We start from the raw sequence: 14,463 nt of genomic DNA, 5'->3' as shown, positions 1-14,463 counted from the left end.
TGGATCTGGCATTTGATACAAAATGTGCTTGAACCCTAAACACCTCTGTTTTTCAGAAGACACAGTTTCCTTCAAGATTTAGTTCAAAAACCACCTTCTATATGAGGCCTTTCCTTATCCCCATAGGGAAAAAAAATAAACAACACACACATATACACATATACATACACACATGTATGTGCATATATGTGTATTATATCTATATTTACATACATATAATGTTGAAACGATGATCATAGGATTAAAGGTGGAAGGGACTCTAGAGATAATAATAGGTCACATTTATACACCAACTTACAGATTTTTGAAGTATTTTACATACATTATCTCATTTGATCCACATAACATTCCTCTGATAACTGAAGGCATTGACTTATCTTCCTCCCTCTCTATACCATATGAGGATTGTGGTTAGCTTTCTCTAAGGTCCGATCCAGATCTAAAATTATCTTATTTTTTGCTGCTACCTATGGACTTTAATGAATGAATTTTGTACTAGTGACTCCAAGTTTTTATCTAATCACTCGTTTGCCCTTTTACCATAATAATTTAATTTATAATTGCCATTCACATAGTCCACAATCCTGTGGGCCTCTTTTGTCCCTGCTTTACAGATGAAGAAACTGAGGCTTAGAGAGGTTGTGATTTGTCTGAAGTCACACAGCTAGTAAGCATCTGAGGTTATGACTTGAATGAACACAGGTCCTTCTGACTCCATGTCCAATGCTTTCTTTGTTTCTCCACACTACTACTCCTCAACCACAGCTGTGGGTGATCACATTCTTTCTAGCAGCAATGGTAGCATTTGTTTGATTGCTGTTCCTGAAGCAAGAGGTGGAAAACAATGGGGGCTGGGAGTGGGGAGAGAAGGAACTATTTATAACATAAAAGGCAGAAATGTTCTCTCTTCTTCTACCTCCTGGCTTTCTCAGTTTCTTTGAAAACTCAGCTCAAATACCCCCCTTCTCAAAAAGCCTTCTCTAATTCTTTCCTATTTGTACTGCATATATTTTAAATGTATAAAAGGGGTCTGGTATATAGTATATACCCAAGTGGAGATACTGGAGAACATGCTTTGGGGAGAGTCATGATGATACGGAATGTAAGTGCCATGGAGACACAGTGGGCCACTCATGGACATTTGGTCACAGGATGCGGTCAGTTAACTACATGGTGAAGAATAATCACTTTCATGGGCTACAAAAGCATCCTAAAAGGCCCCCAACCTCAACATCTGCTCATTGTCTCATCACTCTTGAAAATACTGACTCCTTCACTCATGACAACCATGGAGCCTAATGCCTTGTAAGTTCAAAAGGACCAGAGTACACCTCACCATTCTGGCATTCAGAATTCAAGATGTCAACCCCAGTATGACACCAATGCTCAGAGCATGGAGAGACCACTGAGGAAAACTTTTAGTATCCCAGCCCAGCAGCAGCGAAGACAAAGACTCATACAGCAGTGATACTCTTATTGTAAATGGACTTGATGGAGCTGACACTGTGTAGGAGCTGAGCAAGATTGAGTCCTCTAAGCCCAGAGACTGAGGGGGTGAAAGTTTGTCACTGAATTATTGGGGGAATTTTGTGTATATTTGTTCTTGCTATACCTTCAAAGTAAATATATTCCTTTATATAACTAATTGATATTGAGTCGATAAATGGAACTGAGGTGCACTTAGTCACCGAGAACCCTCACAGGGGAGGAAAATAGCTGATGGGGGCTTGAGGAGGTAGAATTAGAAAAGATACATCTCATCACCCCTACCCTTCCCCCTCAGAACCCTGCAGCCTGGCCTAGGGAGAGTGAGCCAGAGAGTACTTGTTACCACGTACCTATTTGCTTGCATGCTGTCTCCTACATTAGAACGGGAGCTCCTTGACATCCAGGCATATCTTTTTTGTGTCTCTTTATATCCGCATTGTTTATGACATAATCACTTAGTGAGTTCTTTTTAATGAAGTAACTAATGACAAGATGCCTTTGCTGGGTAGCTTCTGGTTTTCTGGTGGATTGACAGAGTATCTCTCCTAATCCCCTTATATTATAAATTTAAAAAAAAACTGAGGCACATACTTTTGCCAAAAAGAAGTAGCATCACTAGGAATGGAACATAGGTTCTCTAGCTGAAACCTCGTGGTCTTTGCATTATACAATGCCTATAAAATGTCAACATTTTTTTTTCCTTTTCAGGGACAGAAAAATATCAAGTCAGACATAGTTATATGAATGACCATGGAAATTATTATGGTTAAAGAGAAAATGGGTGATTAGATGAAAATTTGGAGTCATTAATATAAAATTCAGTCATTAAAGTCCATGGGTAGCATCAAAGATTCATGTAATTTTACAGCTAGATGGGACCTTACAGAATGTCAACTGGAATACTCACATGGTATAAAGAGGGAGAAAAAGGATTCATTGACTTTGTTATTGAGAACAATCATTCCATTAAAAAAAAATCATGAAATCAGGCCTGACTCCTCCCCGGAAAAAACAGCCCATGTAATTCACACATATTCATGAAATCCATGCAAATGTTCTGTTAATGACAGCTAGAGCTATAACTAATAAGACCCAATAAACTGAGAAAGCTTACAGTTGACAGAGCAGGAAAAAACACAGCTTCAGTTGTTATATTTGCTAACAGCTGTTTTAGTATTTACAGATATGAATGCTGCTTTGAGTCTGTTTTCATATCACATTTATTTTAGCATTAGAAGAGCCTTGAGAGGCCATTGAGGTAGTCCAATCCCTATCAGAAGAAGAGTCATTCTTGCAACATAGCTGACAAGTGGCCATCCAGCTTTGCTTAAAGCCTTTCAGGCAGGGAAAAACTCATTACTTCCCAGGTACAAGGCAGACTATTCCATGTATGGATTGCTCTAATAGTTAAGAGTTTTTTTCTTCTTCCTATATTGATTAGAAAACTCTTTCTTGGCAATTTCTACCCATAAACCTTAGTTCTTTGATTATAAGTTCTATTGAATGTGATGATTCTTACAAGGGAAATTAGGTTTATGAATCACGCAAAAAAAATAGAAAAGAAATGCTTCCAAAATTATTTTTTAGTCCCACAAATGTTTAGGTTTGCACAAGTTTAAATATGTTCACTATAGATACAATCTAAATAGTCTATCACACCTTAAAAAAAGGTTTTAAAATACTTTCTTTGAGTTTCATTACCTGAGAGGATGGTTCATATGCTAATACTAAAATTTATATTACTTTTTATGATTAGAAACTAGTTGGTTGTTTATAAAAATATATGTAATCATGAAAATTTAAACAAACCATAAATATATATTTGATCTATCTACCCATCTACATCCATCCATCCAAATGTGTGTGTGTGTGTGTGTGTGTGTAAATGATGCAATCCAAAGAATCATGTGTAATAACAATGTTAACCTGGAGAGAGGTCTCTGTTAGAGTTCCCTGGGCATGTCTGCTTAGCCCTATTTTAATTTACATGTTTATCAGTGACTTGGTCATTCCATTGTAACCAGCACCTTTATCAAACTTCTAGGTGATGCCTAGCTGGGAGGGATGATGAACACATAATGAAAAGCTCAGGATTGAAAAGATCTCAACAGGCTCATTTTTCCTCATCTGTAAAATGGGACTGGATGATCGCTAAGGACTAGATAACCTTTAATCCTAGCTCAAATATTGAGGAGCCTTTGGCCTCCTGTGAGTGTATGCTGCCTCACAAAGTACTCAGAGCCCATGGAATTTCTGGAGGTATACGAGTTGAGAGAGATATTAGGTGCCATACAACTGTGGAATTGGTGAACTCTCAGTAATCTGTGGTTACTCTCAAAATTCTTTGTCTAACTTTTAAAACTCTAGTTTTTCAGTGGCTATAATGCTGTATAAACTAATACATTACTAAAAACAGACAATGCCCATGCTACAAATTTAACGTTATTTTGAAATGCAAAGATAATAAATTAAAAGGAAACCAAACACTACCTAGAATTCTAGAGGTGTTTTTTTTTAATGTCAACTACTTTGGAAAACACACACAAAGCTTTCTTTTTAATTATAATACATGCCAGACTGCACATATTTTCCTATAGTTTCTGTTTAAATACATTGAATGGACATTTTTGGTTAAAAAGCCATTTCATGAATATTTGTAAGTATAATAAATTAACTTATATGTAGATATTTATGTACCAAAATAACCTTTTATTTAATGGATATCTTTTTAAAAGTTCAAGTGAGGATGATTTTAAAGTCTCAATAGTTAGCTTAGGGTTTTGTAGCTAATTAAAATAATTAAAAGTACTCCTCTTCTTCCCCCCTCCCCCAAGGGAAGTTTATTGCAATCTCCAGGCTGAAAGATTCAAAGCTGATTTTGTACCTGTGACAATCAATTGTCTACACGGGAAGCTTAGAGCATTATTTGCTGGGGAGGTGGCTTATGGAGGGGGATATTTATTTTTTTCTTTAATTGAACATAAGGTTTTCCATAGTGTCCCTTTAAGGTTGTAATTTAACTTTGTCACTACATTTTTTATAGCTTCAGATTAGTAAAACCCAAGCTACTTCCTCCTACTTGCTATATGAGAAAGTCCTTTAATTACCAATATGTTCTTGGGCAAGATGATAATTAATCTCCTGCTCCCAAGTGAAAATGAAAGAGAGAGAGAGAGAGAGAGAGAGAGAGAGAGAGAGAGAGAGAGAGAGAGAGAGAGAGAGAGAGAGAGAGAGAGAGAAAAGAGAGAAAGAGTGAGAGTACTCTGGGTGAGATACACAGTAACTGGTAATTAGCCTTCAAAAAGAAATCTTTGAAAAGTTCGCCAGCATTCAGGTACACCCTTCTTCATATCTCTCCAACCAAATAAAACATGAATCTAAAGGTGAGAGTGACTGAAGATTAACCTTCAGTTTGGGGACATTCCAGTTTCAAACAATTCAGGAAAGTCTCATCTAAAATCCTAACCTCATAATGATTTTTGAAAACACTATATAAATTTCTGGATGATGGTCCGTAAGCAGCTTGCATGACGGGAATATAGGTAAAGCTTATATAAGCTCCTATATAATCTTTAATCCTTCATTTGTTTTAACATTTTCAATTATATACTAAATGGGGGGAGGTAAAATTTTAAGGTTCTATATGGCTGTTAGCCCAATGTTTACATTCACAGATAAGTAATCAGTGGAGCTACAGTTTTCTAATTTGTCACGTTTAGTAATGGGACCTATAATATTTGCCAAATTGCCAATGCTGGGTCTTATAAAGGGTATTTATCATATAATCTTTAGTGAGACATAACTCTGCTATTAGTAATTTAACAAATATGTACAATAACACTCAACTTCCCCTAAGGTTACACTTTCATGTGTTCCAAAATGGCCATCAACAAGAGCCCCCACACAAGTCCTGTGATTTTTTATTGGACCTCTGCTCAAAGGTATAACATCACAGATTGAATGGACCTCAGAGGTCCCTTAATTCCACTCTCTCATTTGATAGATGAGGACGGTGAGGTCCAGAGATGTAAAGCATGCTGTGTACAGTCACCCAAAAAGCATGGTAGGGAGCCGAGCTGGGACACAAACTCAGGTCCTCTCTTCCCAATTCAGTGTTCTTTTTGCCATACTATACAAACATTCTTTTCTGACTTATTTATATTATTTGTACTTCAAAGCAGCTCAGGTCGAGCAAACTGGCAAGCTCAGGTCTAGGAAAATAAGAGGAGAGAGAAAGAGAGGAGAAACTATTCAGATAAGACATGAAAGACATTAGGAGAAATGAGAACTGACAGACTGACATTAGCAGAGAAAAATACAAATTAAAGGCACAACACCATATATAGTATGACCATACAGCATAACAGCCATTCTTACTGATGACTGAATTATCAGAAAACAGTTAAATTATATTCAATTGTCTTTCTGCATGGTCCCAGCAACAAACTGTGTCTGCCTTCTGAAGGTCAGTCTTCCTAAGTAGAGGGGAATCATCACAATAACTGACTTTGGTGAAGGACTTTTTGACCATGGCAAGGCATGAAACAAAAGAAGATACAAAATGGTCCTTAATGCTGTGGGAATCCCTTTGTGACATGAGCAGATTAGACAAAAAAGGGGCTGAAAGTGACAAGATCACAAAGCATTTAGATCATCTATAAACAATAACATAGCCACACACAAAATCAGAAGATAAAAGAAATTTGTAGCTAAATGGAAGGATGGATCACAGGCTCTTTTTGGAAAGGCAAATTGGTGGAGCTTGTTTTATTGTGTGTCCAAAGGCAACAATAACATCATTTCATGGGACATTTGGTAACCTCATATTGTCATGTTTATGATGAGTATTTGCAAAAGAGAAAACAATAAAAATATTGCAACTTATATGTCAACATCTATTGCAGAGGAAAGAGATTCTATGAAGAATTCTTCTAAGAGTTTACAAATTAAATCAGCATATAATTTGATGCTTAATGATCTCCATGCAAAGATGCAAAGAGGCATACTGTTTGATGACTAAGATGAAGCATTTGATTTGAGAGAGTGAAACATTGCTTTAAAGGTTCTCTTCCAAGGATGTCTATCATGCACCAGCCACAATTATACCAAATTTCTCAAAGGATATAATAGAAACAACCTTGTTTGATGACCTTGTCTGATAACCTTGATTACTAATGTTAAGCAGGGTACAGCATTTGGCTGAATATAAAGTTACATGTTGGATATGAATAATTAACATGTGACACCAAGGACCATGTAAATATGTCTTCCAATTCAGATTTTCGTGGGCTATATCTACACAAAGTCAAAATATTTGGCCAATTCCTCCAGCCTATATGGTTTTATGTTTATATATAATATAATATAATATAATATAATATAATATAATATAATAATATAATATAATATAATATAATATAATATAATATAATATAATGTAATATAATATAATATAATATAATATAATATATAATATAATATAACATAATATAATATAATATAAACATATACGTCTACATATTACTGAACAATTAAATAAACTGTACCAATGTTTTGGTATCAAATAGACATTTATCTAATTTTGAGCAAGGATTAGCCTTTTTGTTTGTACTTTAAGTGAGATTAAAAATATCTTAAATATTTTTCAGTTTTTCGCACTCCAAATTCAATTTCACAAACCTTGATTACTAATTCTTTATTCTGTCATTTAGTAATGAGTCATGGACTAAGGTTTATTTTTTTATTATTATGACTTATAAACTGAACTTGGATTTCAACAATAATTATTCACTCTTTGTCTAGATATTGAGATTTGATCTAAATAATTCAGAAAAAATAACTGAAGTCATTCAGTTAAAAATTAAAGCATTCTTATTTTTAAAAAAATCAGGGCAGTTCTGATTTTAAAATGTATTAAACCATGATTTTCTGATTCTGTGTTCTGGTCTTCTTTATGCTTTCTGTGACCAATGCAGCAAGTCTGGATTCTTCTAATTGCAAAATCTGGAGGAACTGGTCTTTTGTAATTGCTTGTGAGAATTGGGCATGAAGTGCCTTGTTAAATTATTCAGTGAGCAAACATCCTCTTTCTAAATATAAAAATAGTGTTACGTTCTGTTGTTCTTAAAATCCCTCCCCAAATGCATATGCTGTTCAGAACTAAACACATTTTAATCTATTTTATTTCTAATGTTACCTAAGGAACTATCAGGTACATTCACAACAAAGAAATACTGTGATGAGTTTCAAATATTGATATGGAAACATTTCTCTCTGTTTTTTTTCTTTGCATCAAAGACAAGATAGACCAATGTACACATAGGAATATGGTGAATTAGGAAGGATACTGGACGGGAGTAAGGAGAAACTTGCATTCAAATTCCTCCGACATTTATTGGCAATGTGACTGCAGATAAGTCAATCTGAGTGTCAGCTGCCTCAATTTCCTCTTCTAAGAAAGAGAGATAATAATTCTTGTGGTAACTATTGCCCACGATTAGTGTGAAGAGCAAATGAGATAATGTATGTAAAACCCTTTAAAAATGTCAGGCACTGCCAGCACCACATTATTGCCTACAACAGGACAGTTCTTTTAATAATAATGATTACTAGCCTTTATATAGCAATTTAAAGTCTGCAAAAGCACTCTCTATGTTAACTAATTTAATCCTCACAAAAGCCCTGTGAAGTGGATGCTATTATTATCATTATTTTATAGATGATGAAAGTAAGGCTAACAGAGATAAAGTAACCTGTCTGGGCTCAGTTGCTGAATTAGCACTTATTAAGCACCTACTGTGAGCTAGGGACTATGCTAAGCACCAAGGATACAAAGAAAGGCAAAAATAGGCCTAGAGCTAATGGATGTCTGGGGCAGGATATGAATTCAGGTGTTCTGGATTCAAAGTCCAACCTTCTATCTGCTGTACCACTGTGCATTTTAGGAATCGCTTTTGTCAATGGGTATATTTAAGAAGAAAAATAAGAGAAAAAGTTTACAGCTGGAAAGGCCTTCCGAATCAAACTCCCTCATTCTAAGGGCAGAAAAGTTGAGGTACCTGATTAAGGGCACACGTGTGGTAAGCATCAGTCAGGACTTGAACACTGAACCATTCTTAGGAGAATGGCTGAGCTGCCAATCCAAAGATTTATAACAGTTAAATTTTCACTGTGGGCATTTACTTTTCGGGAATCAGCAAATGCAACAAATCAGAGTTTGATTTATTGTTTTGTTGATTGCCTAAACTTAAGTAAGTGATGAATGAAATGTTGTTAATATGGATTAAATTTAAAAGTATGTCATGCATGCATTTTTTCCCCTAAAGAGCCAGATAGGTAAAAACTTACAGGAACATTCCTGTGAAGATCCAATTAATGATTATATAAACAAGGGGCAGCTAGGTGGCTCAGTGGATAGAATGCCTGGAGTCTGGAAGACCTGAGTTCAAACCTAGTCTTAGACACTTACTAGCTGTTTGACCTGGGCAAGTCAGTTAACCCTGTTTGCCTCAGTCTCCACATCTGTAAAATGAGCTGGAGCAGGAAATGGCAATATTTTTGCCAAGAAATCCCTAAATGGTGTCATAAAGAGTTGTACACAACTTAAACAACTGAACAACATGATAAACAAAGATATAAACCTGGCTAGATTAAAACACATTTCCCCAAATCAACTATATTCTTTGATGGAGAGTAAACTACAGGAAATCTTTCTTGGTCTAAGACATAGTCTATTTGGGAACTAAATGGGTAGACACTGGAAAAGTCTCTCTAGCTTTTACCTTGTTTTCAGAAAGATCATTGATAGCTTCCATAGCATTGACTATAAAAAAAAAAGTATCCCTCTGTAAATTATATGTGTGTATACACACATTATATATATATGTAAATCACATATATATATATCACATTTTCTTAAATTTAAGTAAAATTAAATATGGATTGAACTTGAATTAAGACAAACAAAATGCCCTTGACAATCCCAATTTGAACATCATATAACCCCCTGGTCATAGTTTATCCTCAAGTTTAAAATAGAAAAAAGGGATTCATTTGGCCTCGGGCTTATACCTGCAGCAAGGAAATGTCAAGAGAGTTTTACATAGAGGACAAGTGGCCCAAAGTATGGCCACAGTGTGGGGAATGGGGAGGCTATTATTCTATCCTGTGTGTTTGGCTATAGGGGAAGACAGAGACCTTTGCATACTGTAAGAAGTTGCTTTGGATACTTTAAGAACAGAGTAGAGAAGGATCTCAGAACAGTTTAACATCTGGTTGCTTCTAAGATTAACTAATTATTCTTGCAAATTCAGTGATAAATTAAAATATTGTTTCTAAAGAAAGCCTTTAAGTGCTATCTTTAACTTTTAAATTTTGTCCCTAGCAATATCTGCACCCTCTACATTCTAAATCCTGAGGAAAAGCTACTGCTACCCTACCCTAGTTATAGTACTGAATGGCAATCAGTCTTCTGTTTCCTATCTGCCCTCATAGATCGTATTATGGATTTTGCATATCGGTAAATATTTGAGGAGTTCATTGTGGTTAAAATTCTTTTTTTAAAAAACATGTTTTCAGCTGGGCATAATAGTATATTCCTATAATCCCTGCTACTGGGAGAGGATAAGGTTGGTGGATTGCTTGAGTTTAAGAGTTCTTAATTATAGTAGGGCTAAAGCTATTTGGGCATCTACACTGAGTAAAACACAAATATAGTGAACCTCTGGGGTGGAAAGTCACCAAGCTCCTAAAGAGAAGGAAAAGCAATATAGGTTGGAAAAATGGAGCAAGTTAAAGCTTCTATGCTAATCAGTACTGGGATCAAGGCCATGAGCAGCTGTTGCACTTCTAGCCTGGGTGAGATAGAAACAGATAGTAAAAATATGTATTTAGGTTTTATTTTTTTCAAATATCAGGGTCACTTTCGGGGGCATAAGGCAATAAGCATTTATTAAGCATCTGCTAGGTACCAGACACTGTCCTAAGTATTTAGGAAAGATTATCTCTTTTGATCACACAAAGAACCTGCCTTGTAAATAAAAACAAAACAAAAACCGTTAAGCAAAATAAATCAAGACATCAACCAAGACTGATGGAAAAAGTAACATTTTATAGCCCTAGACCACTTCCTCTCTATTAAGAACAAAAAAAATTGACATATTTTATCTTCCATCCTCTGGAATTAAGATTAATCATTACATTAAAATGAATTTATTTCTTTAGTGCTTTTTTGCATTATTGTATTCATTGTATAAATTGTTTGATTCTCCTTACCTCAATCTGTTTCATTTTATGCAAGTCTTTCCAAGATTCTTCAAATTCCTCTAAATTCCACCCATCTATTACATTCATATTACATTCGCATACTGTAATTTGTTCTGACATTCCCAATTTTTTCTCTACACAAGCAGTGTCTACCTCTTGTTAAATAATAAATCTCCCTGGAAGAACCTATAATTGTAGAGAACTTTACTACACTGTTATAATCTTTAAATCTAACATTTCTCTATTCTTGATACCATATGATATATTTCCCATTGGCAAAGAGAGAAATTAAGCCAAGACACATAGGGCAATAGAAGAAGTATTTGCATAGAACTTTTGGAAATAAAACACTCCCCCATAAGGGAAACATCTATTAATTTAAAGACCAAATAAAATTAAAGCCATTTCTCATAAATGTAAGTTTAAGGAAATAAGTTTCCTTCTCACAACCCTTCTGTGGGGAGGTCCTAAGCAGATTTCTTTCTCTACCAGTCATGTCCGTGCCTGTGTCCAGGCACATTTGTTGAAGCTCTTTTCTCATTTCCATTTCTTTCGGCCAAATGTGAAGGTTTCCATATCAATCCCTTCTTGGAGCATGAATTAAAACATATATAGCATTTATGATAAAACTAATGAGCTACCCTCCTTCTTGTCTGCAGCTTCCTTTCTATTCATTTTAGGAAATGATTTCATATTACAATTATACGTCCCCTTTGCCCTCCCTATCTCCAACATATAAAGTCCCTCCCCAATTTATTTTTTGAACTATGATTTAGTAACTGTCCCAAACTGACATAGGTTTAACTTTTCTCCTTACTCATCCTGTTGCAGATTCCTAGTCCAGATGCTCAATCAGAGGCATGATTAATAGATATGTTTAACACAGAAGTCATTTGGTTCCCTGCCCTTCTTATCCCAGCTGTAGATTCTTAGCATCTAATCTCAGAGAAATATTTGATGGAGTTTTGGAGCACTTGGGACCGTGGCACCATCCCTATCCCAATTTTATTCACATTTATGCTTACTTTTTTGACAGACTAAATGTAATAAAACAAATATAGCAGCAAACATGCCAACAATATGGAAGGACAAGTAAAAGAAAATGAAGAGAATACTAATATTCAGCAAAAGAAGATCAACAGTTCAAGAATTCATGTCTTTCTGCCTCAGAGATAATGCTAAATGTCTTGTCAAGCCCACGTGGATATGCTCACTGGTAGAACTTTCTGACCTAGGATGCTCCCACACATAGCTTTTGGTCAAAGAGATCAGCACCACTGGCCTGTGTGGCTAATGATGGCAACCATCAATGCTTTTGCCTCTTTGTCAATCATATCATGATATAGATGGATTACAAGGAGCCAATCCAACTGAAAATCACACCTGAAACTTGTCTGTTACAGTTCTGTGCTATGTTTACAGGCATGTTCCAAGAGTTTCATAACATTATTCTTCTCTGTGAAATGCAAATACTTGGCAGACAGGAGCAGCAAAAGAATCCTGACATATTTCAACCCGGCTAATATCTGGAATGGACAGTAGTTTGTTCAATGGATAGAGTGCCAGGTCTAGGGTTAGGAAGACTTGCTTTCAAATCTAGCCTCAGATACTTACTAGCTGTGTGACTCTGAGCAAGTCACTTAACCCCATTTGCCTCAGTCTCCTCATCTGTAAAATGAGCTGAAGAAGGAAATGACAAACCAATCCACTATTTCAGCCCAGAAAACCCCAAATTGGGTCATGAAGAGTTGGATATCACTGAAAACCAACTGAACAATATTGAAGCATCTAAAATGCACATATGCCTTCATTTTTGGACTCTGTGCATTTTCATTGATTATACCCAGAATGATCCTCTCTGTTGTTTCCATCTCCTGGCTTCTTATCTTTTGTAAGAGGCCCTTCTTGGTCCCTTTCAATGCCAGTGGCTTTTCTGAGTTTGCTTTAAAATATCTTTGTCTATATGTATATAGTTTTTTGTGGGTCGTTTCCATCATTAGAACATAAGCTCCTTGAGGTCAGGGGCTCTTTTTGCCTTTCTTTGTATCTCTGGCACTTAGCATAGTGCCTGGCACATAGTAGGCGCTTAACAAATACTTGTTAAGTTAATCTGAGTTGTTATGACTTAGAAAACATATAACTTACCTTCATCTTTTTTGACAGGTAACTAGAATATATCACTGATGACCAGTTTTGAGAGGATCTGCCTTTAATGTAGGGAAATTTTTGGCAAATACTAAGGAAGAAATCTATTCTTCCATCTCTCCTTCCCAATTTCCCCCTCTCTTCTCCCCATATAACATTCCCCTACAGAATACCAACAATTGAGGAACAGACTGGGGTTGAAGTGACTTGAGAAGAGGAAAAACCCATTCATATTTTGGACAAATGAGTGAGAAAAGATAAAGGGAGAGGTTCAAAATTTCTCTAAAACCAGGAAGTTCCAGTGGTCCCTTCCCCTTGTCTAATTAATAGGAGAAAAAAAAATTACTAGATAAGAGTTAATGGTAAGAGTCTCCTATTGTGTTTGCTCATTATCAGACACATAGTTTGAACTGCTTTAATTATGCAAATGTAGCCAATGGATAAGTGTTAATAAACTTCCATTTTAATAAAAAATCAATCAAAATTCAGCTTCTCTTTAGCACATCATCATTTAATTAAATTCTTGAGAGAAGTATAGTTATACCCACCTCAAGCAGATGATGAAATATATCAGAAAGGTATCTTATACCTTTATGTATATATGAAGATATTATATATGGATATATATAGATATATCTTAGACAATACTGGTCCTATACAGAACATGCACTCACATCCCTGTTTTCCTAACTGATTAGAACTATTACACATGTGAGGTGAAGAGGATGACAATGGCTTTTCATTTCCAGGCCTTCTATTTTTCACAGTATTGAATCTGAATCCATGTTTTGCAACCTCAATAGCACGTTATAGGGTTTCCCATTGAGGTGGAGGGAATAGGCATCAAGTTCCTTAACAAAAATTATGCCCAGTAATTTTAGCTACAGAAAAAGATGAAAAAAAAACCACACAATTCACATGCAGTAGAGTTCTTCGACCAACCTTGTAGAGTAAAGGGAGTTTTCCTATTTTTAACAGGGCAATCCTATTGGTCACGTTTTTCATCACTCGAATCTGGCTTACATCTTCTACAGTCCCATACCTCACATCAATGACTTCAGCCTGCAAGAAAAAGAAAAACAATGGATAATATATCGATAGACGGATGGATGAATAGCTAGATAAATAAACAAATAATGAAGCTGCTAGAGAAAATTTACCAAATGTATCTACTAATAGAAGATTAAAGATTGAAACTATGTGCCGCAATGAAGTCCTTGATCTGTGCTGTGATTGACTTGCTCTCATCTCCCAGTCATCTATTAAGAGACAAGCAGTAACTTTTCTATGCTTGTCAAAGAAACCTAATTGTTAATCAGACTTCTGTCACAATGGTTTTGATCACAATTTTGTGCCTATTAAGATTTTATACAGATCTGGGCCTTGTTGCCACTATTTTTTAATCAACCTAGAATTTTGTCTTATAAATTATAGTGACAAATTTTGTCTTATAAATTATAGTGATAAAAGGACCTCAGAGGTCATCCTGTTTAGTCTTAGTTTTACAGATGAGGAAACAGGCCCAGGTGAGATGACTCATCTTAGGTCACTAGGCGTCAGAGTGTT

The 14,463-nt window shown here is 35.6% G+C and overlaps 1 protein-coding gene across 4 annotated transcripts in view; it reads right to left on the bottom strand.

Annotated features, from left to right (window-relative positions):
- The window catches only part of NAALADL2 (N-acetylated alpha-linked acidic dipeptidase like 2), a 1,446,698-nt gene that overhangs the window by 539,818 nt on the left and 892,417 nt on the right, over window positions 1–14,463 (bottom strand). For all 4 annotated transcript variants that reach the window (XM_020980535.2, XM_078147179.1, XM_020980532.2 and 1 more), the window contains one exon: window positions 13,840–13,959. In XM_020980535.2, the coding sequence (XP_020836194.1) occupies window positions 13,840–13,959 (120 nt within the window). The remainder of the gene's footprint in view (window positions 1–13,839; window positions 13,960–14,463) is intronic.

This window comes from Phascolarctos cinereus, unplaced genomic scaffold, assembly GCF_003287225.1.
Source record: "Phascolarctos cinereus isolate Bilbo 61053 unplaced genomic scaffold, phaCin_HiC Scaffold_7;HRSCAF=346, whole genome shotgun sequence".
Taxonomy (NCBI): Eukaryota; Metazoa; Chordata; class Mammalia; order Diprotodontia; family Phascolarctidae; genus Phascolarctos; species Phascolarctos cinereus.
The sequence above is the reverse complement of the archived record's forward strand: the minus strand, read 5'-3'. Positions and strand labels throughout refer to the sequence as shown.